The 27,909-nt window shown below is 40.7% G+C and overlaps 1 protein-coding gene across 1 annotated transcript in view; it reads left to right on the top strand.

Moving 5' to 3' along the window:
- The window catches only part of prkci (protein kinase C, iota), a 91,934-nt gene that overhangs the window by 24,334 nt on the left and 39,691 nt on the right, over positions 1 to 27,909 (top strand). The window contains exons 2-3 of the mRNA XM_034182907.1: positions 21,670 to 21,791; positions 26,690 to 26,779. Of these exons, the coding sequence (XP_034038798.1) occupies positions 21,670 to 21,791; positions 26,690 to 26,779 (212 nt within the window). The remainder of the gene's footprint in view (positions 1 to 21,669; positions 21,792 to 26,689; positions 26,780 to 27,909) is intronic.

The raw sequence follows: 27,909 nt of genomic DNA, 5'->3' as shown, positions 1-27,909 counted from the left end.
CATGCACGTCTTAACCTGCGATTGTAAAGGATAGAACTGGGTATTAACCCCCGTTGCCTGACGTGTGCCGGATGCTACGGCGTCAAAACACAGCTTTATTCGGTGGATTTAGCTGCGTTTTATCCGCGTATTTGCGGCTAGTACGGCGCTCAAAACGCCGGCGAAATGCTCCGCCCCTTTCCACCGCGAAAACAGCTGGAACTACCGCGAACTTCGGTCTACGTACTACCCGCCGACAAAACCGTCTATGTGTAACCTGGGCTTTAATCTCCAGCCATCTCCCACAGTCTGCACTTCAGGAGGACAAAATGTGGGAAAAATTAAGAACTGTGAATACTTTCCAAATGCACTGTAGTATCTGTAGGATGTGGAAATTTAAATTTATTAATGTTGAGTTGTGGTTTGTGTGGAATTAACTGACCTTGGGCTCCTGGGCTACACTTCTGTTTGAGCACTTAAACCCCCTTATAATCAGAGTTGTAATGAATAGCACTATATTAAAATATTGCAAACGTTACTTCTACTACTTTCTGTTGTTTTTGAATATGTGGAAATATCAATTTAAACTTTTTTTGTATATGATTTTTAATTTTTGTGATAAACTTAATGATATTGTTGCATCCTGAGGCACATCATTTTCCATCATGCCATGAGAAGGTGTTATGGTAGCAATTCTAGGATTGACATTAGTTAGTGATGGTATTTATTATTGTGTGTTACATTTGTGGGTTCTCTCTCCTAATGTTATGTTTGTCCTCCACAATTTTTTGGTGAGGCCCCATGTGATGCCTTTGGTCTTCAGTCTAGATAGGCCTGTGCATTTCATCCATCACTGCTTCTTCTTGTTGATTTGATCCAAACCAGAGGTGCCCATGTTCTTTCCTTTGAAGGGAAAGAACATCTAATCTGGATGGAGGGCCAGGGGACAAAAAGTACATGTACAGCTTTACGGTGACATGTTAACGGTTGTCCGATTTTCCAGGACAAGTAAAAATATAATGCAATGCTAAAATACCCTCGGCTGTATGAGTATTGTGTTCTGTATAATTTGCAGTTATTTAATTAATTATTAAGATCCTATTGTCTTACATAGATTTTACTCATGTTCAGTAAATCTATCTAGCTAGCTATTTGTCAAAAACAATATTTACGTTTTAATGGTGTCTGCAGGAGTGCGTGCATGTACATAAACTTTTGACAAGAGCTTGAAGTTGTGCAAATCAAAGAATATTTGTAGATCACCTTCTGTGCATTTGCTGGTATTGAGACAAATTTAACTCCATAGAACGTTAGCTGAAGTTATCGTGCACACTAATGCCACAAAATGTCTTGTAAATGACTCCAGATGTGTTATCAGGTTACAAAAACAGTGTTAGTTTTAGAAGTGTTTTTATTTCTCGCTAGCTTTTACATAGGATATATTTACATACAAATGAAATGGAGTTTTGCAGCTAGCTACCAGCCTGTGACATCACCATGCTAATGTCTGAGAAATGTCTTGTAAATAACTTCAGAGGTGTTACTAGGTTCCAGAAATGCCGTTTTCAGTTTTAGAAAGGTTCATTTCTCATTAGCTTTTGGATAATATATGAGTGAGAGCCATGTATATAAATACACAAAACAAAGCGGTTTTGCAGAGGTCAGCCATTGATGTCACAGTGCAGCTCTACTCTGACTGTCACCCCTGCCACTCAAAAACAAAATGGAATGGATTGAAACAATGTGAGTTTTTAACCTCTTCAAATATGTCAAGGTTATCCATCTTTGAAATTGTCCAAGGTCTGTGTCCCAAGAATGTTCCTTGTGAGTTTAAAGACTGCGGCAGTAATTGGACTGGACTTATGCTGAGCACAGCAGACGGCTACAAAGCCTTCCCAGTACCCGATGGCCATTGATGGCCTCAGGTAAAAATGTGATCAGGCAACACAGATCCCCTGTAACATTGCCAGAAACAGACAAATGCAGTGTTTGTTTCTAAAGTGGTCCAATTAGGGCTGCATGCGATGTACATGTGTAATAGTTACATTGGAAGGTCTCATCATGTGGCATCATTCAATTAAGCATGCACGTTTACATTCGCAAGTGATAAGGGTAAAAATCCAGTTTTGTTTTTCATGTCAAACCAACAAAAGATGTCAAATGTTGAATTTACTCGAAGAAAAGATTCTGGTAATGCGATTGTGACATGCACCTTCCTCCTTGCTGCACTGCACACAAGAATCAGGTTCTCAACTGAGGGAGTGGGGATGGGGCGTAAAGCAGGTGGCTCCCCCTACAACTTGGCTTGTTTTTGGTGGCTGAAAACAATACTTTTGAAATCAGGTCCGAGTGTTCAAATCTGAAAATGCTGGATTCTCATCTCATAGCTCTGCCTCTGTAACCTTTGCCACTCATAATTAATGACTTCTTGTTGTCATTGAGTGTAATTTAACATACTTTTTTTTTTTTGTCTTGGTGGATCATTAATGGGATTTATTTTCATTGCAAGTAGACAGCTGAAGAGACGACGGATGGCGGTGGTGAACGCTGATCATGAACAAATGGAGTGCTGTGACGCTTGTAAAATAATTGCAGAAAGGACTTTCAGCTTTTAAAACTTGCTTCTTGTTGGTGAGACAAGCCGGCGGTTTTCTTAAGCTCAGGCTGAATAATGCAGCCGGAGCATTGTATTATAAAATGGTAAATGGCATTTATATAGCGCTTTTCCATCTGCATCAAAACACTCAAAGCGCTTTACAATAATGCCTCACATTAACCCTGATGTCAGGGTGCTGTCAAACATGGCGCTCTCTCCACACCAGAAGCAACTAGGGGATTAAGGACCTTGCCCAAGGGCCCTTGGTGATTTTCCGGTCAGGCTGGGATTTGACACAAGAAATCCTCTGATCTCAAGCCCATCAGTTTAACCACTAGACCATCACCTCCCTATAAACACAGACTTCTTCGAAAACACTTTATTCACAAGTAGTTTCCACGATAAAGGAAGTACATACAAACTGTGTCTTCCAAAGCGAGTGCGTTTTCTGTGGATAACCATTTTCCACAGGCTGTAATTGATGGATCCGGCTGAAAGGACAAAATAGAGCAGATTAAAAGATTTTATTTACTCAGTTTTTTGCTTTCAAACATTCTAGCCTGCTGCTGCTACATTAATTGTTTCCTTACACCAGTTATGCGCATGCTTCCATCTTCATTTTTTTATGTAAGCGTTACAGCGCCAGATTCGGGTCTGGCATATGTACTACAGTGTTTTCAGTGTGTTCGTGTGGATGGAGATATTTGTTGAAACAAACTTATATCGCAATGGGCAAAAAAAAAAAAAAAAAATCAATGTCAAGCTATTCCAACATTCTGTAGCCCTAGGTCGTATTATTTATTTTTTCACCTCGTTGCGAGTTTCTGAGCTTTCATGGACTGTAAGCTGTGGCGGTCAGTGAAATTGCCACGCTAGTGACTGAGAACATCTGATTTGTGACAGCGTCGCATGGATCGGCAGGCAGGTGAACTGCGTAGTATTTGCAAAGTTTATGTGTTATTTTTCTGTAAAGGTGACATGTTTTAAAAATGGATGATTGCATCTATTTCACTGCATTCTCTGTAAAATTACAGTCAGTGGAGGAGTAGTGCGTGCACATTGTGAATGCACCCTGTGAAAAAACAGCCTGGTGTGGGGCTGTGAAGTGCAGCTTTTCTTTGTGGGATTATGCTGAGATGATTAACGAGCTTTTTCTGTGCAGCTGGAATGCAACCGCCCCCCCCTGGGTTCGGCAAAATGCTCAAATTCGGGCAGATGGGCTGGGAAATTCGGGCATGGGCCATGTTAAGGAAAATATGTTTGTCTAAAAAATATTCCAAAGGCCATGAAAAAAAATGATGAAATTTTAGTCGAAAGTGTGATGACCATCATCAGTGTAGACGTAGAACAGATGTCTTCAACTCTATAGAGTCTAGTGCCAGGGTCTAGGGTTGTAAATGCCAGCATGAAGCCCAGTCCTTCCAGTCCAAAGCCCAAGCAGTGCTGCCTCCTGTTGGAGAGTAAGAGAACTAAAGGCCACCTGTGGACCAACCAAAGAGGTTATATACAGTGGGGAAAATAAGTATTTGACCCCGTCAGTTTTGCAGGTTTTCCCACCTACAAAGAATGGAGAGGTCTGTAATTTTTATCGTAGGTACACTTCAACTGTGAGAGACAGAACCTAAAAAAAAAAAACAAAATCCAGAAAATCACATTGTATGATTTTAAATACCGTATTTTCCGGACTATAAGTCGCACTTTTTTACATGTTTTGGCCGGGGGTGCGACCTATACTCCGGTGCGACTTATAAATGAAAAATATACCGGTAGGATCTCAATTAATTTACTGTAACAAAACAATTTTACATGACAGAGTCGATCTATGTTTCAAAATGGCCACCGGAAAAGGAAATGCAATGCATCATGGGCACCGTAGTATGACGGCCATCCTGTAGTTCACGCTGGTCGCGATAACCAATCAGAGAACAGAACTTTGGATGCGTATTCCTCACCTCACCCACAGCGTGTGAAGCTGACGAACACGGTGCTTGCTGTTATTCTGGCTTGGCGAACAGAACAGCTTCAACCCTTGGATATCGATGTGAGCAGAGTGTTTAAGTTGACGCTGAGAGCTGCGTGGGAGCATTGGGTGAGCGACGGTGGAGGATTAGCGTGTGCACTTGGAAGGAGCTGGCGTCGATGATTGTGAAAAGCGTTTGAAGCAGACAAACATGGTGTTTATTCCGGGACGGCTAACAAGACAGCTTCAACCCTTGGATATCAGTGTGAGCAGAGTTGACGCTGAGAGCTGCATGGGAGCACTGAGCGACAGCGGAGGATTAGCGTCTCCACTTGGAAGGAGCTGGATCGACACCGCTGGGTGGTCATGAGCTGCGCAGGTAGGCGCTGCATGGTTCAGCTCGCAATGTGGTCCGCAAAATACAAACATATCTGTAGGTAAAATGCAGCTCACGAGAGGGCACTCGAGGCTTGTGTGACTGTTCCTGCGACTTCTGACTACCATAGAAAAATAAAAATTTTAACGTTACTGATAACATAACAAGACAACGGAGAAGGCCCGAAAAAATGCCACCAAAAAGAAAATCATACTCTGCAGATTACAAGTTGCGACTGGTGAAATATGCATCCGAAAACGGTAGCCGTCACAATATTATCATCTGAACTTTTCATGTTAACATACCTGTATGTCCATGGGACTTATAGTCCAGTGGACCTTATTTATGGTTTATTTTTCTTTATAATGGATAAAGTGGCTGGTGCGACTTATACTCCGGTGCGACTTATTTATGGTTTGTTTTTCTTTATAATGGATAAAGTGGCTGGTGCGACTTATACTCCGGTGCGACTTATAGTCCGGAAAATACGGTAATTAATTTGCATTTTATTGCATAAAATAAGTATTTGACCCCCTACCAACAAGCAAGAATTCTGGCTCACACAGACCTGTTAATTTTTCTTTAAGAAGCCCTCTTATTCTGGACTCTTTACCTGTATTAATTGCACCTGTTTGAACTTGTTACCCATACAAAAGACACCTGTTCACACTCAATCAGTCACACTCCAACCTGCCCATCATAGCCAAGACCAAGAGCTGTCTAAGGACACCAGTGACAACTGTAGACCTGCACAAGGCTGCGATGGACTACAGGACAACAGGCAAGCAGCTTGGTACAAGACAACAACTGTTATGATTATTTATTAGAAAGTGGAAGAAACACAAGATGACTGTCAATCTCCCTCGGTCTGGGATTCCATGGAAGATCTCACTTTGTGGGGTAAGGTTGATTCTGAGAAAGCTCAGAACTACACAGGAGGACCTGGTCAATGACCTGAAGAGAGCTGGGACCACAGTCACAAAGATTACATTAATAACACATAATGCTCTCATGGTTTAAAGTCCTGCAGGGCAGCAAGGTGCCCCTGCTCAAGCCAGCACATGTACAGGCCCATTTGAAGTTCACCAGTGACCATCTGGATGATCCAGAGGAGGCATGGGAGAAGGTCATGTGGTCAGATGAGACCAAAATAGAGCTTTTTGGAATCAGCTCCACTTACCATGTTTAGAGGATGAGAACAACCCCAAGAAAACCATCCCAACCGTGAAGCATGGGGGTGGAAACATCATACTCTGGGGGTGCTCTTCTGTAAAGAGGACAGGACGACTGCACCGTATTGAAGAGAGGATGGATGGGGTCATGTATTGCGAGATTTTGGCAAACAACCTCCTTCCGTCAGTATGAGCATTGAAGATGGGTCACGGCTGGGTCTTCCAGGATGACAGTGACCCCAAACACACAGCGAGGGCAACTAAAGAGGGGCTCCGTAAGAAGCATTTCAAGGTCCTGGAGTGGCCTGGCCAGTCTCCATTTGGTTGATAAACAGGTGTATGTTTCCTGCCCGTGCCTATGTCGTCCGAGGACATGGACCATTAACTCTTCACTTACACATACCACTAACTTCACCAGCCACTTTATCCTTTATAAAGAAAAAATAATCCATAAATAATTTGCACTGGACTATAAGTCGCGTGGACATACAGGTATGTTAACTTAACATGAAAAGTTCAGATGATAATATTGTGACAGCTACCGTTTTCGGATGCATATTTCACCAGTCGCAACTTGTAATCTGCAGAGTGTGATTTTCTTTTTGGTGGCATTTTTTCGGGCCTTCTCCGTTGTCTTAAGTTACCAGTAATGTTGAAATTTTTATTTTTCTATGGTAGTCAGAAGTCGCAGGAACAGTCACACAAGCCTAGAGTGCCCTCTCGTGAGCTGCATTTTACCTACAGATATGTTTGTATTTTGCGGACCACATTGCGAGCCGAACCATAACCCGCACCATCGCTGAACGGTTCTTTTCTAACATATTACCCGCTGTGGACCATAGTACACACCAGGTGTCAGCTGCCGATGTTTGTGCAGCACCTACCTGCACAGCTCATGACCTCCCTGTGGTGTCGACACCAGCTCTTTCCAAGTGCAGACGCTAATCCTCCGCCGTCGCTCACCCAGTGTTCCCACGCAGCTCTCAACGTCAACTTAAACATTCTGCTCACACTGATATCCAAGGATTGAAGCTGTTTTGTTAGCCCTCCCGGAATAACAGCAAGCACCGTGTTCGTCTGCGTCACACGCTGTTTCACAATCATTGTCTGGGTGAGGTGAGGAATACGCGTCCAATGTTCTGTTCTCTGATTGGTTGTCGCGACCAACGTGACCTATAGAGCGGCCGTCATACTACAGTGCCCATGATGCATTGCATTTCCGTTTCCGGTGGCCAGTTTAAAACATAGAGCGACTCTGTCACGTAAAATTGTTTTATTATTATTAGTATTTCCTTTACCCGATGGACAGCTTTGGGCTAAGCTTCTCACACCACCTGGTTCTCTGATTGGTTGTCGCGACCAGCGTGACCTATAGGGCGGCCGCCATGCTACAGTGCCCATGATGCATTGCATTTCTGTTTCCGGTGGCCATTTTAAAACATAGAGCGACTCTGTCACGTATGTATATGTGTATATACGAGGTCTATTAGAAAAGTATCTGACCTTATTATTTTTTTCAAAAACCATATGGATTTGATTCATATGTTTTTACGTCAGCCAAGCTTGAACCTTCGTGCGCATGTGTGAGTTTTTCCACGCCTGTCGGTTGCGTCATTCGCCTGTGAGCACGCCTTGTGGGAGGAGTGGTCCAGCCCCCTCGTCGGATTTTCATTGTCAGGAAATGGCGGAATGATTTGGGCTTTTTTTCCCCATCAGAATTTTTTCAGAAACTGTTAGAGACAAGCAGCTGGAAACCATTCGAAAAATTTATCTGGCTTTTGGTGAAAATTTTACGGGTTTCACAGAGAATAAGGACTGTTACTACAGCTTTAAGGACTACCCACAATGGCGCACGGCGCGCCGCGCTCCGAGCCGCCATCGAGAGGCAGAAAACGCCACATCATTTCTAAACGGATCGCTGTGTGGAGCTGGGACCGTCGTGAGCAGTTTCTCTGGTTATCACAAGAGCTGGACATCAGCCATTTTCCGGCAAATTTCGCTGTAAAGCTCTTAAGTTGATGGAAACAGTAGGAGCATCTTTCAAATGGCAGTGAAAGGAGTAAGGACACTTTATCCTTGCAGGTCAATGTCTTTGCCCTTTCAGTTAAAATCTTTTTCCAGTATTTATCCCATCTCTTCCGTTTATTCATGTCCATTTCATTGCTTCAACATAACAGAGCTCACGTCCAATGCCTGCAGACTAGGCATGTGAATCTCATCACTGACAGCGATTCGATATGCACCGCGATACACTACCAGTGATACGATGCATATAGTGATACATGATGATACGATGCGATACTATTCACCCCTGTTCCCGATTCAATGCAATTTGATATGTAGACTTAGACTTAGACTTAGACAACTTTATTCATCCCACCAGGGGCAATTGGTTTCGGCAGCCTGCATACCGGCACATTAACATACAACAACAACAACAAAAACAAAAACAAAAAACAGAATAAGATTAAGATATATATATATATATATATATATATATATATATATATATATATATATATATATATATATATATATATATATATATATATATATATATACAACATCCATACATCCTCATACCTATACATCTACACCTCACAAAGAATTTAAAAGACGGATAACAGAAGGGATAAAGGATTTTAACAATCGATTCGTCCTGCAGACAGGTGAAACATAACGTCGACCCAAAGGCAACAGAGAAAATTCACCTGCTAGCACATGTCCGGAAGAAGACAAAATACATCTTGCCTTCCTTATCATTTGTTGTTCACAAAAACTAGCTAGGTCTCTAGTTTCCATTCCAATGATCTTTGAACATATCCTTGTAATACTATACAACCTATTTTTATCCTTCAGAGCCAAGCTGGAAAACCAGCAGATAAAAGAAAAACATAAAAGGCTTTCAATAAAAGACTGATAAAAGCGGCCCATGATAACAGGCCTAACAGAGAAGGAATTCAGTTTGCGCAGAAGGTACACTCTCTGTTGCCCACGTTTCACAATATCTGCCGTATTTACATCAAATTTCAACTTCTCATCAAAGAAAGTGCCTAAATATTTATATGCAGAGACTTTTTCCACGGCTTTACCATGAATAACAGTGTCCACAGCTGACCCTTTATTTCGTCTGAAATCAATTATTAACTCCTTCGTTTTGGATACATTTAAGTCCAAGTGATTTGCATCACACCATGAGACAAAATCAGTGAGGGCCTTCCCGTGTTCTGACTCATCTCCCTGAAGGAGCGACAGCAAAGCAGTATCATCAGAAAACTTAACCAAATAACTGCCCTGCCTAACACTTCTGCATTCATCTGTATATAAAATAAAAAGTAAGGGGGAAAGGACACAGCCCTGTGGTGAGCCAGTGGACAAAACCACGGAGTCTGAAACACGTCCATTTGCCAAGACTCTCTGCCTCCTATTAGTCAAAAAGTCTGACAACCATACAACAATCTGGTGGGGCAATTTAAAATCATACCTCAACCTCTTAACTAAAAGGTGTGGTTGCATCAGATTAAAAGCTGAGGAGAAGTCAGCAAATAAAAGCCGAGCATGAGCTCGAGGCTTCTCTAAATGCCTATAAAGACAGTTAAGAATGAAAAGCTTAGCATCCTCCACTCCTTTTCCCACCTGATACGCAAATTGGAGTGGATCTATATTCCCCTCCATATTTGCTATTATCATATTCTTCATGATTTTCTCAAAGACCTTCATGCACAATGATGTAAGCGCTACGGGTCTGAAGTCATTAAACTGCTTAGGGAATGAATTTTTCGGGACAGGAATTATGAGTGATGATTTCCATAAGTCCGGTACTTGACCACAAATAAGTGACCTCCGAAAGATATAAAGGAGGACACTACTAAGTTGGTCAGCACAATACTTTAGTGTGCGTCCACAAATTCCATCTGGACCGCAAGACTTCCTTACATTAACCATCTCCAGAAGTTTTTTCACACTATCCTCACTAATGGCTATCCCATCATCAGTATTTGATAGCGATTCAATTCCTCACAATGTGAAACGTTGTGATTTGGTGCAATATGATTAATGATGGGTATTGATAAAATTTTATTGATTCTGCTTATCGATTCCATTCATTTATTGATACCTCTTGTGAATTTTCTGTATACTAAAAGTAGGCTTTACAGGTTTTCTCTGTCAACAACATTTTATTGAGTCTCAAAGTAAATAAATATGAAATTGGTCACTGGAGCCTTGATCTCTGGATATAAATAAAATCTGTACATGGTGGATCCTTGATTTGTGGACATAAATAGAAATAAAATCTGTGGTTTTTGTCAAAAGCATTTCCTTGCAGATATTATTGACACAAATGTAACTCCATAGACTCTGAGCTGAGCTGTTACAGCCACATGCACTGCACGTCAGGAAGTAATTCATAAGAAACTGAGGACATCTCATTTTGGGGGGAAAATCAGTTTGTTTGTGTTATAATGTTTGGAAAGAGGTGTCATTTGATTTAAAATGGTGATTTGCTCTGAAGTTATTAATTCAGACCAAAATCACAGCTCTTTGGAGCTGTGCACTTAATCCCACAAAACAGAGGATATTATTGTTGTTATTATTATTGTTATTATTGTTATTATTATTATTTCCTTTACCAGATGGACAGCTTTGGGCTGAGCTCCTCACACCACCTGGTGCCCACAGCAGAGAACCATCGCATAAAATTCCAGTGTGGAACGGTGGATGATTCTCGTTTCTTGCCCGCAGCAAGATAAGAGTCCCAGTTTGTGACTTTAGTCCAGGTGACTCACGATTGACATCTTTAAATGACTTTGAGAGGGTTAATGAAGACATTGCAGACCTTCTGCTGGAAGCGTAGGAGAGAACCAGCAAACAGCGGGTCGAAGCACTGCTTCGTTGCTTCAAGCAGCCCCACTGTAGTCTGTAATCACCGTAGAGAAATGATTATTTCCAGATAAAAGCCCTCAAATACAACGGCTGCTCCGGTGTCCAGAACTGAAGGACCGATAAGGGAATCGTTATGCAAAAAGGCTTTTTTGTTGTGGTAGAAATGTGCTTTCTAGCTTCCGTCCATGGTGCTTTCAGTGTGCATCGGAAAAAATCAATGCAAGCAGGCAGCGACGATGCAACACGATGCAACCAGTCAAATGAATTGATGCAGACCGAATGAATAGATGCACTCGCATCGTGCACGTTTGTATCTAGATACCCATTCGTATCGATTATTCTCCGCATGCCTACTGTAGACCTGTAAAAGCTTGTGTATCAATCTTCTTCCTCCCTATTTTTGCTTGTCGTAAACACCACGGAGTCTAGACAGCGAGCTTTGGGACTCTGTGTTGTTTTTCAAAACACAATACCATATCATTGGACGTCTGATGCTCTGTGTATACTATATTGAGACATTTATGTGCTTAATAATACCTGTGTAAATTTTATTTAAATACATTCATAAATTATAGTGTGTGGTGTTGATGTGTAACTCAGCTTTTTAATATTTGTTATACTGCTTAATATGGGTTGTATTCGTATTTTCTTTTGTATATTTTCACATTTTCTTTGGCTTTACCATATCAGAAATTCACATCACAACTTACATGTTTGTTTGATTAAAATTACTAACTCCAAGAGTTTTAATCTTTCATATTTATGGCGTTTGTTACCTGAAGTCACCTGATTTTAAAGCTAGAACCCCAAGCAGACCCAGTTATGCATTAGCTAAGAAGTTGCATTTAAAAAAAAAAAGGATATTTTGAAGGATGTGAGAAAATATTTGAACATTGCCTCAGTTATTTCTGTTTAATCCCCTCTAGTACTGAACCCTGATTTTCCTCCTTCAGTTAGGCGTATTGTGTCTAAAGGTATCTAAGATTTCACCAGCCTGTTCACCTCTGACTCTTTACCATTCCTTCTGAAGACTTGTATAAATACCTCCAAATTCGTCATTTTCTCGAATCCCTTCTGCAGGGGAACAATTTTCATTTGAATCTTTCAGATCTAGAAAACACCCCGATTTCCTCTAAATTGCTTAAAGGGAAACTTTCAGAGTATTATTTTGGACCTGTGCATGCCAATGCTTCTGCCTACAATTCTTTGAAGCCACTGTGGGAGCGTGATCTGGGGGTAACATTTAGCTCTAGTGACTGGACCGAGATTTGTGATGAAATTTTTCCAAAATGTGCTTCAATTTCAATACACAAACAAAATTTAAATTTTTTTCATAGGACTTACTTCACCCCTGTCCGCCTCCAGAGGATGTTCCCCAATGGTTCCAGCCTCTCTTATAAATGTAACGCTCATAAGGGGACACTTATTCATTTGTTTTGGTCATGTGATCAAATCCAGTCATTTTGGAAAGCTGTGCATGTTATTCAGGAGGTGACTAAACATTTCATAATGTCACCCTCTTTCTATCTGTTAAACCATGTACCTGGTAATCTTTTTGATACACATACAAGGTCTCTGTTAATAATCCTGTTATTCCTTGCCAAGAAATGTATATTACTGCGATGGTCTGCCCCTCACGTGCTTACGGTCAATATGTAGCTATCACAGATATCAGCTCTTCTCCCTCTGGAAAAAACTGACCCATGACTTGAATCAAAAATCAAAAAAATTATGGAGTCTTTGGGCTCTCCAGAACGCTTTTCTACAGAAACTTTGATTCTACCTCCATAGGGTAATAATCTGGTTCCTCATGGAAGTATGCAAGTTTTGGGTTTTTTGTTGTTTATTTTTCTTCTACTTTTTAATAGTTTGATATAAATATATGTGGTTGTACTTATTTTCATAAAATTGTGTATTGTATTGCAGCAAATGGGGTATAGTTTTACGGCTTTGGGGTGGGTGGGAGGGACTGTGTTTCTGTTTTTTTTGGGGGGGGGGTATTTTTGTTTCTACCTCCTTGTTTACCTGTTTGACAGTGTTTTGTTTTTTTTGTTTTGTTTTTTTTTTCTCTTCTGCATAAGCAACTTCTTCACATCCCACTTTAGTTTTGCAGAAAAGTTAAATTAAGTCAACATTTTGTTATGGCTTATCAAGAATAGAGAACTTATGTATCTATGTGGAAAGTTACCTGATTGACGGAAAAAGTTTTATCCATGTTTTTATCTCTTACCATCCTCAGAGACTGTGTGCATTGGGGGGGGGGCGGAGCATAGCATTAGTTTTTTTTTTTTTTTTTACTCACTGTGTGCTGCTGTTTTCTATTTTTAGTTGCTGTTTTAGCCACACTAACACAACCAAAGGATGTGCACAGACTTTGAAAGAAGAACAAAGCATAAATATATTTGTAAAGCTCACCGCCGATGTGATGCTCTTGTTTGTTGCATCGCCACTGCGCTGTGAGACGACTAGGGTTGGGTATCGGGAACCGGTTCCTTTCGGGTATCGTTAAGAATTGATTAGATCCACCGACCTCAATAACCTTTTTGCTTAATGATTCCCTTACCGGTCCTTCAGAATGTCCATTGTTTTTGGGGGTGTTTGTCAGGAAAATGATAATTACTCTACATTGATTGCAGACCCTGCAGCGCATCTGTAATCAACTTTTCTGCAGCACGGCTTTGCTTTGAACCTTAAACCAATTGAAGCAGTGATTTGCAGATTGAAGCAGTGCTTCGATTTGTTGCTTCGTTGATTCATTGTTTTATTTTGCTTTATCTTCATTTTCCCCCACTAAAATCCTAAAGAGCATATGTCTGTGGGCAGTGGTTGGCACAGTTCCAATAATCCGATAACAGATAATTATCGAAGATAATGTTTTCATTATCGGATTATCTTTTTAGATAACTTTAAAAACCATTATCGGACTAATTATCTTCCAATAAATTTTTGTCAGATAACTTTTAGACTGATAACGTAGTAAACAAAGCTGAACAGCAGCAAACATTTTTAAAATTTAAAATCAGTTGAGCACCTAACTGTTAAGTTTCCTAACAGATGTATAGTTATACCCTCTGCAAACAGAAGCGAGGTGCTTCCAGGAGAAACTGCTCTATCATCTGCAGGCAAAGGAGAACTGGTTATTCCCCCTCCCCCAGAAAAAAAAAAAAAAATTCCTTTAACACTATAATGATACTCTGGCAATATCACCCAAGTAATCCAAAGGATTCCAAAAAAAAAAAAAAAAGAAGTTTATTGTCATATGCACATAGGAACATGTTCCCTGCACAATGAAATGTTTACTGCATTTTACCCATCCTAATTGCCAGTTAGGAGCAGAGGTCGCCTTATTGGCGCCCGGGGACCAGCTCCAGATGTATATCCCTGCCCTAGGTCACGAGCAGGGCTGAGCAAACCTTGACCAGCCTCATGACACACTTAACAAACAAAAACACACATAAGCTGGTCCGGTGCATGAACACATATAAAAGCACACACAAGGAAAGAATTGGGAAAAGAAAAACTTCTATTGCTGCTGTGTTGAACTCCCGTAGCACCACTGGAGAGCAAAAAAAACCCATAGCACAGAAAAACAGTCATAACAAAAACAAAAAAACACAACAGATGACAGACAACAGCCGAGACTTGGATGTGTCCAGACAGACAGCCCGGAAAGGCCGCCCTTGAGGCGCCATCAGGCTTTATCTATCCATCCTGGGGGGGGATCCCAGTCCTGAATCAGTCCACCAGAGTCTCAAGGTCCCACAGTCAACATCTCAGGACTGGGAAGGGAGGGAGGCAGGGGAAGACGAGGAGGCGGGGGAGACGAGGAGCGAGGCTATCAGGAGTGTTCTTCCGGGGGAGGATTTTGTCCCAGCGGCCTTGAAGGACAGCTGGTGTTTGGAAACCAAATAGATATCCAGATTAACAGATGTCTGGCAGATTCCACAGTCTGAAACTTCAGAGTGGCTGCCAATACATCTGAATAGAGAAGAGATGTGGTCTTACAGACAATCAAAGTGGTTTTCTAGTGCAGCCATTCTCCCCGAGATGGATTCCAATGTGCGGTTGACACCCGTCGACTGAGCTGACACTGCCCTTCCAATCGAATCAATCGTGTGGGGCAGCCTGGACGGGCCAATTAATGCCGCCTCCACCTTCTTAATTTTCCGGTAAACCAGTGCTGTGGCCGCTCCACACAGCAGAAACCCGGTCACCACAGCTCCAAATAAGTAAACATCTTCAACGTCCTCCACAGACAATGTGTACAGGCACATGACTTGCCACCTCCGCCAGCTGTCCATCACATAACCCGCGACGTGTCCCGGCAGGACAGGTTGGGTCCTCCGCTCCTGAGTGCCTTGTGGAAAAAATAGTATCAGTTGCGTTCAGAGACCACTTGATCAGATCCATTTTCCCGTTTTCCAGAGTAGCAGGGCTGGCAGCCTCACAGACAAAACACGCTACAGTAGCAGGAAAGTTGGGGAGGGAGGAGGAGAGAAAAATGCGACCGTCCCGACCGAGAGCAAGAAGGGGAAAAAAAAAAATCCAGAGGCATACATTTTTAACTTATGGTTCAAATTTTAACCAAACTAATTTTGGACAAGTTATTTAAAATTACTGTCATGTCTGAAGTTTTATAAAGTGAAAATATCAGATATATGTTTTAGCTTCAAAGTAATGTGCTAATTTTTAAGGTTTTAGTGAGCACATGCTGTGCCCAGCAGCGCGTTATGGGTAGGATAGGGTTATCTCAGTACGTTCACGACAGGGCAAATGCATTTCAGACACTCTGTTCAGGCTCCACGGACAACAGCATTAAACTCTAGTGCCTAAAACTCTCGTGAATATATTATCTGGGTTTATAGACATTATTGTATTTGCGTTTGATAAATTCCACGCATCTTAAATGTAGCAGACACGGATTATCTGGAATTTTGTTTTGGCAAGTTTTCAAGGCCTCGACTGCCATCTACTGGCCAGTAGTGTTCATGACAGTATTCGTCCTGAAGCTGGGCAGACACTGATATTTTTAATCACTGTACTCGGTTTCAGAACCGCACGGTGTGAAAGTTCAGAGCGCCCGGTTTATGGCGAACTCGTGTTTCCAGAAGCAAAACGTAAGCTTTTTTTTTCCAAACTTAATTTACAAAAACTCTCGATGGGAGACATCAAAGTTTAAAAACAAAACCACAAAAAAAAAAAAAAAATTACAAGACAGCTCTGTGGTGTTTGCACATGCACAGTGCGATGCTTGTTGCTCTTCAGCAGCAGGATACTCTCATGACGGCCGACCAGAATAATATCAAACAGGTTTGATTTTCATCTGACCATACGATCGGCGATCAGGAGGTGGTCGTGAGATGGCAGATTCCACAGTCTGTTAAATGCAGCTTGTTATTCCATGTACACTACACGATGCAGGACGCGTGATTAACCTGAAACTCGGTCCAAAAAATGCACAAATGAAAAATCATCTGAAAAAGGGCCAAAACTCACACAGTGTAAAGCCAACATTCATGTGTCAAGACAATATTGAGTGCACGTTTTACAACATCATAAAACGTGCACACAGCACTAATAAAATGAGCTCACATTCTCTCTATGTGCAAAACATTTTGCGATGACACTTCCAGGGCTCCGTAAAAATGCCTGTTTTTACAAATAAAAAATTGAATATTTTACAAAAGCATATTTATCTGTAAACACCAACACACGACACACGTCACATTAACGTGTTGGTTTACATAATGAATGACTGAACCAATCAGTGTTTAGCAGAGGCACTTTTACCCAGAATCCTTTGCGATCTGTCTGTGTTTGTTACAAAACCTCAGAATTAGTGCATTATTCAACATTAAAAGATATATATTTTAACTTTGTACAAATGACAGAATTGACATTAATGGAGTTATTCTATCAGTATTCACACCAAACCATAAGTCAGCATGACTTTATTTTCCAAGACCTCCGCCTGACCGGAGTGTTGTGATTGGTAGAGAGCTGGCTCTGTGGCTGCTCTCAGCTTGCTTCTGTGCAGGAAGCCATATAGTAAACAAGAGCTTCCAGCAGGGGGCAGGATGTTCAGACATAGAAGTTCGGGCTCATTGTTTAGATCTGTTGTCACTTTTGATGCTTCCAAAAGTGATCGTGATGTTAAAACTCAAATTAGTAGTTGTAAATGTACCAGAGACAATACTGGAATTTATCGGTTATCTGTAACTTCCGATACATTTTTGGGTGGTTTATCGGTTTATCTTTATCAAAGATAACTTTTCAGTTATCTGATTATCTGTTATCGAAGTTAATTTTTTGGTTATCTGTGTCCACCACTGTCTGTGGGTAATATTTACCTTTTTTATGTTAAACTGACCTGTTGTGGTCTTCTGAACAGTTGATAGATGTACGTATTTTATAACTTAAAAAGCATGTCTGTGGCATTTTCAGTGTTAAAGTTAGCATTAAGCTGTTCGCATGTTTGTGTGCATGTTTCCTGTATAATTAATGGCTCACTGTTCGTTGTCCTAAAACAGTCAAATTGTATTTTTTAGTTTTATTCATATATTAATAATAATAGCAACAACAACAATAATAGTAATAATAATTCATAATAATGCTACAATACAATTTTAGAGGAAGAGACAAAAAGAACCTGATGAAACAAAACACAACAGAAAAGATAAAACCAACTAACAATGTAAATAAATAAATACATATAGAAATAAATGTTTCCTGTGAACACCTAGTGACTCTCACCTCCACTTCATCCCTGTTTTAAGTTTAATGACAATTTGTTTCGGTCAAACCATATTTTCAATGTGTTAATTTCTTCAGTGATTTCCTTCAGAACTATCTGCCAAGCTAGAAAACTGCTGCATCCTAGTAAGAGCAGAATACTACTGGAATTAATTTGAATAAGGAAAGTTGGGTTTTTTCTCACCAAAATGGATGCTGCACTCACTGCAGTTCATTGTCTGGAATAGTCCCAGATTGCATTTCAGAGCTTCTATAAGTCAAACATTTTTGTGTGGGTGGTGTTGGGGGGTAATATTGGGTTACAGCTTTTTTGTTTTTCACCACTTCATCCATGAATATGTCAGTTGTGAGTCTTTGTGCAGATTAAAGTCACTAACTGGGACTCCTGTCTTGTTGGGAGAAATCGTCCTTCATTCCGATCACATGGCACCAAACGCTGTGCGGCTCTGTCGAGTCAAGTTAGAAGATAGAGTCCAGTCGGAATTAATAACTTCAAAGCAAAACGCCGTTTAAATCAATTGACACCTCTTTCCAAATGTTGTAATACAAACAACCTGCAGTCGATCAAAACGTTTTTTTCCTCCCAAAATGAGACATCCTGCGCTGACGTGCAGCAGCCGGCTGGGCTCAGCTCAGCGGTATGGAGAGACATTCATGCCAAAATGTCTGAAAGGAAATGATTTTGACAAAAACTACAGATTTTATTTATTTTTATTTATGTCCAGAGATCAAGGATCCAGTGACCAATTTAAAATGTTATTGACATAGAAAACCTGTAAAGCCTACTTTTAGTACACAGAAAATTCACAAGAGGTATCGATAAGGGTAAGGAATCTGATCGATAATGGCATCGATATCGATAAAATCTTATCAATGCCCATCCCTAGAGACGACACAGTTTTGCTTATTTTTTCCCACAACTCTATGCTGCTGCAGAAACAGCAGCCTAATGGCTCACAGCAGCCAGCACAGATACTGTATATGGCTCGTAGCATGGGAACATGTACAGATTCTGCCCACCATAGGGTACAAAATGAAGTACCTTGAAATATGTAATATAATATACCATTTTAAAGGGTACTGTCTGGAGTAATAATACGTGTTCAGTGTTGACACAGCTGACTCAACATTCAGAGTACCTCACGGTGGACATAAAAAAAGCATTTTTGAAGATTGTTGGACCATACTTTGAGTAGTCTGCATCCTTAAAACTAATACTCTTCCATCGGCATGTCCTTATTTCTGGTCCAATCCGAGATACACAAAAATGTAAAGACAAAAACGTGACGTACAGCAACTGAGAGAGATTTGTTGGAACTATTAGTTACTGCTTGAAGTGTTCAAACCAAGATGTATTGTGAGTACCAAACAACAAGGTACTCTAACTCATGGCATAGTTTCAAACTGGTTCTGTAACAACTGGAATGCTATAGAACATGACGTACACAAATTGTGACGTACCACGTCTGGTCATCATTAATGGACCTGATATCAAATGCATTCAAAGAAATAGATGACTAAATAGTAACTACATCTTAACTATACCTTAGCTAGTGGCATTCCATAAACAGCTGCCCTGCATCATTGGTATGTCATCTCTGGGGTGCAAGTTTTTGTGACGTACTCGTAGTCTGTGTCACCTACTTGTGCTTTTCCACATGCATCTATCTCTTCAGCATGCTTGAGTGTGTATGTTTTGTGTGGTTGTGCACAGTGTTTAATTTTCTGCACTTTTCCAGTGAGCTGATTGCTCAGGTTGACAGTGAGGAAAAACTCCAACCACTTTTCTCTCTGACTGATTCTAATTTAACTTTGTGCCTGTCTTTCTCACTCTTTTTTCTTTTTTCTGCTCTGTTTCTGACACCCACAATAGCGCTGTGCAGATGAATGCACACACAATGTGACAGACTGCAAGACTGTGACTCACAGCAGTGTTTTAAAAAAAAAATGGTGATCTCTCACCTCGATTTGTCTCCATCGAAATTATAGCATGTCCCAGGGTTTTTCTTGAAGTGCACCGGTGAGGCAGAGCATGGGAGTGCAGTTAATTATCTAATATCGCTGGCAGTTTTACTGTTTTTGTTTATTAATATTGATTTCCAAAAATAGAATGATTATACAGTAAAATGGCACACAAAGTGATATTGACTGACGTCCTCAGTGTTTGTGGAATTTAACTATGACAGAATTTCATAGACATTCTTAAAAACGTTTATGTGAAAATGTTTAAATATCTGACCTGGTGTCCACCAGCAAGAATAGTCATGGGAAAAAAAAAGTAAAAGCTGTTTCCAAAGTATACATAAATATACTGCCTCTGTAAGTCAGGAGGGATAATGGTTGAAGCTAATTGTACACCTGACCGAAACCATTGTTGGTTTGTGTTCCATGCTAGTTTGGGGCAGGCAATGGTGCCACATGTCAACGCATCCACCACACCATGCAGATCTTAAGGTGCATTTACACATAACCAAGATGCATTACGAATGTAATTTTTCTGTCATTCGTGACACATTCCTGACATTCTTAATGTGACTTAACGCATCTGAATAGGTTTCTTAATAGTGCGTGTTGGTGCGTGATATTCTTGTAATTCGTAGAGTATGTTTTTGCCTGTCAAAAAATCTTCCACGAATGTCACACACCGCCCTCATTTCGTCTCACGTCGTGGAGGTCGCAACTGAGCGCATTGATCCGTCTTGATGAGTAATGATCCTTAATAGCGTAGTAGTGTGGTTCCTGTGATGGTTCTTGGAGCCCAACTGTCATGCGTTATTACGAAGTGACACGGAAACTGTCAAGTTTTGACACAACTTGTAACACGGCGTCACATTTCACTGCGTGCCACGATGAATCAGTTTTCTGTCACATGCACACAATTAAACTCGGCTCCAAGTGTCGTTCCATAGTTCCTGCTGAAGCTCTTCAGGACGCTCCTGCAGGTGTTCCACCTGCTGTTGTAACCGATGAGCAGGAGAACGAGTCTGAGCAACCAGAGGAGCGAGAGGAGACTCGCGTGCAGCCAGACATCTCTGCACCTCCTCCAGTCTGGCGGAGGAAGAAGCACGTGCACAATTAAACCCTGCTGCATTGCATTCAGTTTGATTGCTGACACCAAGTCGGCTGAAAGACTCATTTCAGTGCTCTTCAGCGCGCTCCTGCAGGTGTTCCACCTGCTGCATGTGCCTGATGTTTGGGAAAATGTGCGAGACGAGAGCCACATGAAGCCACACATTTGGCTCTGTCCTCCTCCTCCTCTCTGCACCACTCCATGGCACAGAGCCCAACTACGCATGCAGTCACAAAGTTCTTCTGAAAAACTGGAGCGATCTGAATTCAGTTGGATGAATATGGGTGTGTGTGTGGAGACAATTCATCTCGTTAACAACATGACAGAACTTAACGATGCGCTGTTATGCGCAATAGCGCGGAACGCTATTCTTGACCGTGCGTAATGGTTCCTGATAATTCTCCAGCAACACGTGCCATTAATCGTAACGTGTGGTAACAGGTTGCAGCAGTTCCTAAGGACACCTGACGCCTCTGCCCAGAATAATCACATTCGTGATCAGCGGCCAAGAATGTGTACTTCGTGGCATTCATGACTTGTCGTCATTATATGTGTAAACGCAGCATTACATAGTTGCTCACGAGCAACAACCTCGCTGTATCTGAGAAGAACCCTTACATTGGAGTAAATTATGCTATAGCAGACAGACTTCTCTTGCAGAATAGTCATGGAAGATATTTCTCTCTCTCTCTCTCTCTCTCTCTCCTCCTAATTCAACTAAACGTCTATACAACTGCTTGTGGATTTCAATTAATCTTTACCCAGTAGATGTTCACTATATCAAAATGGACCCTAGGTTGCTTTATCTGGGGGGGAAAAAATGCTAGTATCATGATGGGCCTCTTGAATATTTTAATTTTTTTTTGGTCTTCTCTGCAGGGACATCATGATTACCCATTTTGAGCCATCCATTTCATACGAATACCTGTATGGAGAGGTGAAGGACATGTGCTCCATGGACAACGACCAGCTCTTCACCATGAAGTGGATAGATGAAGAAGGTTAGTTTTCAAACCTGACCTTCCACCATTAAGTCATCTTTCATTTCGTGTATCTGAAGGGCCATTGGAAGCAAAATGAGCTTGCATTTTTTTTCTCTTTTCAGAATTCACTGCCCTGTTTTCACAGGGAAAACTTGTTTATATGCCAGATTAGCTGGTATAAAGTCAAAATAAAGCTTGATGCCAATGGTTACATTTGCCAGTATAATCTGCCACTATGAACTCGTGATTATGAGTCTGTCTTCTCATTTGACCAGAAGGCTTTTTTGTTTGTTTCAGTTATGAATATGCACAGTCCATGTCCAGTGTTGTGTGTTCACATAAAGAGGAAGAAAATGTGCAATTGAAAAAAAGTTAAATAGTCTGTTCAGCTGTACAGACACACATTAGAAATGATTATTAAGTGGAGAATGTGGCATGATAGAACCGAAAGAGTAGTTTTGACGTCTGAGGTTGCACAACTGTATAAAGAACCAGTTGTGTGTGGTGATATCACATGCAGGATCTGTTTCTGTAGTAGTTGGCACTAGATAATATGGTATTTGGAATCTCTTCCTTGCAGTGGAAAAAACCTAGTGTAATCGGACCAATGGAGCCATGACTTCTCCTTTTAGACTGCCCAAACCCATTACACTCATCAACTCCCTTAAGGTAGCCTCTGACATATAATTATCATTAAAGAAAGAAAGAAAAGCTGTTTCACGTCAAATTGCTTTATCCTTTTAATTGGTGGTGTCTCTCACTGTTTCTACCACAAGACGAACGCAAAACTCTTCATTATAATTTCAAAAGTTTGACAATTACTTTTAATCCAACTTTTTAAGGCTTTTATGACATTTGTTAGAAATTGCCAAATTCCATCGACTGCATCTGTAACAAAGAGCAAATGTATTACACAACCAATTTCCCTTTTGGAAAAGTAAGACTCTCAAAACATGGATGTATATGCACAGTTGTGGACACAGATGTGGCCAGGGGCGCATATAGAGTAACAATGTTCATATTACATTATGGTGTGTTATCTCACTGGTGTTCCACAAAATGTGAAGTAGGTTGGTGCTTGTTTGTCTTCAATGCATTTGTGCTGTTTCTCTCAGGGATTCAGAAGCATTGCAAACGTGAATCATCACTAAGACCAGCCAGATTTGGCTTTTTCTTCTTTGAGTGTCCCCATGATGTCACTAGGGCAGTGACGTGTGGTGAGGTTGATGAGGCACTGGTTTAATCACAATCAGATTTACAAACATATAAACCCCACAGAGTAGATTATTCACCATTTGATTGGCAGCAGTTAATGGGTTATGTTTATATCAGCATTCTTTACACATACAAACTGTAGCACACAAAAAGCACATTTAATAAAAAAAAGTTATTATGGTTTTACCTTTACTTATAAATTAAGTCCATGTGCGCTCCTTCTGAACAAAAGCATCGATGACTTGCTTGTCGAAGTTTACCTTATCGTCCTTCAGTTTTAAATGTCTCTCTGTCTCAGTGGAGATCACTGCCAGAGAAGAAAGTTGTCCTTCATCAGTCCTGTTCCCACTGCATTTGGAGCCTTTTCTGGCTTTGAATGTGAGCGGTCGACCTCTCATGTTTGATGAGACTTCTTTGTAAATTCTTAAGGCCACAATATCCCATCTGAGTCCATACATTGTCACAAGTTGAGAAAAGGAGGCAGAAAAAGGCAGTTTCTTACTGGACATCCACACAGCCAGACTTTACGTGAGTCCCACTCCGCTTGAAAAGAGCGGGTCTTCTGTTGTTTGAAGCAAACCTTTTAGCTATGGTGTTGGTCTTCCTTTAATTATTACCTCCTGATTTGATTGAAATTCTAGTTTTGAAAATTGTTTCAGTTTGGATATGAAATCCTCCATTCTGAAAGTAAAGTCCAGGCGAGAAGAAAACAAATTAATGGCTGCTCTTGTAGTTTGCTGTCACTTATTCTGCAGCTGAGGAGTTGCTGCGAGAAGAATCTCTGGGATCACTAATGCCCCCTACCATGAGGCAGGAGAACTGTGTACCTCACAGAGTGCCTTTTTGAAGCCGTTTTATGATCACTCAGCACACAAAACTAGTTACACACACATACAGCTGTTGACAAAAAACCTCTGTACATTATGCACATCAACTAAACTATGGAATTTAAGTTCATACAGCCAACGTGTTTCACCGTTTTATTGTGACATACAGAGAGACAGTAATACAGTCTCACTGCATACATTCCAACATTTAGCCCAGTGCGCAATCCAGGGTGAGGCACAGCTGGCTGCTGCCTCATCACACGTCTCGTATCAGAATTTGAACAGCAAATGTGAAAATTCAGCAATTTCGAAAAAAAAAAAAAAAAAAAATCTAAAATTGGTTAAGTTAAAAGGAAAATAACTTTATAGAACAAATCTCTGGATAAATATAACCATTTAATTTATTTAGTTTATTTTACATTTTTTTTTCTTTCCATGATGCCTTCCCTGACCACACGTCCCTGCAATGGGGGTGCCCCGAACATTTCCTTACATCTTACACAGGAAACATTTGGTGCTACATTTGAATACAGTGTTGTCTACGAAATCATTTGTAGAGTCATACCTAATGCACAGCTATTTCTTTCATTGTGCCACACTATATTATTTTAAATCGAGTTGGAATTTTTTGTCATAAGACAGTTCTAGTATGCTGGTACAAACTAAAGGAAATTAATATTCATGATACATTTTAATGAACGTAGGACTTATCAATCAATCAATCAATTTTTTTATATAGCACCAAATCACAACAAACAGTTGCCCCAAGGCGCTTTATATTGTAAGGCAAGGCCATACAATAATTATGTAAAACCCCAACGGTCAAAACGACCCCCTGTGAGCAAGCACTTGGCTACAGTGGGAAGGAAAAACTCCCTTTTAACAGGAAGAAACCTCCAGCAGAACCAGGCTCAGGGAGGGGCAGTCTTCTGCTGGGACTGGTTGGGGCTGAGGGAGAGAACCAGGAAAAAGACATGCTGTGGAGGGGAGCAGAGATCGATCACTAATGATTAAATGCAGAGTGGTGCATACAGAGCAAAAAGAGAAAGAAACAGTGCATCATGGGAACCCCCCAGCAGTCTACGTCTATAGCAGCATAACTAAGGGATGGTTCAGGGTCACCTGATCCAGCCCTAACTATAAGCTTTAGCAAAAAGGAAAGTTTTAAGCCTAATCTTAAAAGTTCTCATTCTCATGATTAATTAATAAGCTGGAATGGAAGATTGCTGCTAATCCTCCGCCCCGGCCCGTGCTACGAGCATTCTGACAGTTAGTGTGACTAGGGGGTGTTGACTCATTTAAACTAACATATTCATCCTGCTGTAACCAGGTTTCTGTTAGGCAGAATAAATCAATATGTTGATCAATTATTATATCATTTACCAACAGGGACTTAGAAGAGAGAGACCTAATGTTTAATAGACCACATTTAACTGTTTTAGTCTGTGGTGCAGTTGAAGGTGCTATATTATTTTTTCTTTTTGAATTTTTATGCTTAAATAGATTTTTGCTGGTTATTGGTAGTCTGGGAGCAGGCACCGTCTCTACGGGGATGGGGTAATGAGGGGATGGCAGGGGGAGAGAAGCTGCAGAGAGGTGTGTAAGACTACAACTCTGCTTCCTGGTCCCAACCCTGGATAGTCACGGTTTGGAGGATTTAAGAAAAATGCCTGACACATCTTAATCAGCCAAGATCTTGCTTTCATTCACAGTCCAACCTCCAAAGGTGTTATTGTCAGAATAGCCAGTTCTGTAAGTATTTGGACAGTGGAAACTTTTGTGAATTTGCCTTGCTGTACACTCTCAAAATGGAGTTGAAATTAAACAGTAAACATCTCCTTGGAGTGTAGACTTTCACCTTGAATTCAAGGGGTTTAATAAAAATTTCACATTAACAGTTAGGATTTACAACCATTTTTATAGACACGCCTTATATTTTCAGAGGCATAAGTACTTGGACAAGCTAAGCTATCAGGATTAGTGCTAATATAAATCATCATTTTATAGTCTGTGTTTTTTAGACAAGACAGGGGATGGATACATGAGCATTTCCAAGTCACTGAATATATCTTGTACTGTATTTACATTGATCATTTAAGAAATGCAAACATTATTCATGTGATTTGTTGGGAAGTCCTTCAGGAAGGTTGTTTCACACGTGCAAATCGTGATAAAGGAGTCTGGCTCAAAACGAGGAGGATGGGTGTCACCTATTGCAGCAGGTCTGCTGATTTATTGCAGAAGAGAACATGCAGATGGACAGGCAAAAGTGTCCTCTCTTTAACCTTCCTGTAAATGTTACTATATAACAGTAAAGTGATGTTTAGAATAAAGATTTGATTGACAGTCAGTGGTCGTAAAACATTTTTAAGAGAGTTTTGTGGAGATGTGAAGGGCTGCAGGGAGTAAAATGTTTTAAACTGCACCACTGCATCCTAATGCTATTTTAATGTTCTACAAATCCATCCAGTTAGTTTCAGAGCTAAGTAAATGTCAGTAATTGCCACATAGATATTTTTTAATGTTGGGACGACTATAAAAGCTGAAGTTGGGATTCTGTAGCATTGGAATAAAATGACCCAAAATATAGATCAGCAGCAGGTTTTTGGTAAAAATGAGACACAAGCAGTAAGAATCAATTGTGCATGGAATGACAGAAATGTCAAAACTTTCTACAGCCTGATATATCTATATCCATTTCAAGTGTGGCAGCTTGCTTTTACAAATGAAGCCTGGGATAGAGTAGAAATATAGTGACTGACCAGATGAAAGGGAATATAAGTTTTACAGAAACCTGAACTTAAGTCATTCTGACTTTTCTCCAACAACCTGGTTTGATAGTAGCGAATGCTATTTGTTCTCTCGCCCATTTAGGTGACCCTTGTACTGTGTCGTCTCAACTAGAGCTTGAAGAAGCTCTGCGCCTCTACGAACTCAACAAAGACTCTGAGCTCATTATCCACGGTGAGCAGAATTTGTACCTCATGAAACCTCAGGATTTGACTTTCAGGTTGCCCTGTGGCCCGTAAGATGTTGAGTCACATGTTAGTGGCTCATTTATTAGTCCTAGTAGGAAGTGATGTTTGAAAATTTAATGAATGACAAATCAACATCAGCAGTGTTTTAAGAGGGTTAGCATATATTGTTATTTTACAATTTAATGCTCAAAGTGTTTTGCATGTAGTCCGGTGGCATTTTGGTCACTCTTTACTCAGGGGGGACATACTATATTCTGTCCCCCCTGGTTGAAAAGGTGGGGGGGGCATGTCCCCCTTATCCCCCACCAAATTGCACCCATGGTTGGAACAGTGTTCAGTCATTGATGTAGTTAAGTTCCAGGTGTCTAGGTAGAATTGTATTAAGATCCAGGTGTGTTTAATATGATCGAGAAGCATTTTAAGAGTACAACACCTACATGTCTCATGTTTGACACTGATTAATGCAAATTAATTCTTTGGGATTCGGTGATACCATAATATAGAATAGAATCGAGCCTTTATTGTCATTGCACAAATATATATACAACGAAACTTGTATTCTGCATTTAACCCATCCTAATTATAATTAGACGCAATCCAACCACTAGGAGCAGTGGGCAGCCACAGTCCGGCACCCGGGGACCAACTCCAGATGGAGAGACGCTGCCTTGGTCAGAGGCAGAGAAAGGAGCAGACCTTAAATAAGCATGTTTTTGATTGATGTGAGGAAACCAGAGTGCCCAGAGGACACCCACACAGACACGGGGAGAACATGCAAACTCCACACAAAAAGGCCGGGAATCGATCCCGTTATCTTCTTGCTGTGAGGCACCGGTGCTAACCACTAAGTCACGGTGCCTATCTAAATATGTGGCTCTCTGTAGCCTTGACATTTGATCAGTTTTATCCAAAATGGAGCCACTTCATCTTTGCACAATGCACAACCCTTCACCATTTTTAATCACTATTAACGCTAGATTATTTGACTTTAAACGGTTATGACCGAGTTTGACCTTTCACTTTCATCTAAGGTGAGGGGATCAGTAGAAAGGTGACATATGATTAGTGTTTACAATCCTTCCAAATGTGTTATTTACTTCAAGATTAATTTCTGAT

This window comes from Thalassophryne amazonica, chromosome 12 (genome assembly GCF_902500255.1).
Source record: "Thalassophryne amazonica chromosome 12, fThaAma1.1, whole genome shotgun sequence".
NCBI lineage: Eukaryota > Metazoa > Chordata > Actinopteri > Batrachoidiformes > Batrachoididae > Thalassophryne > Thalassophryne amazonica.
The sequence above is the reverse complement of the archived record's forward strand: the minus strand, read 5'-3'. Positions and strand labels throughout refer to the sequence as shown.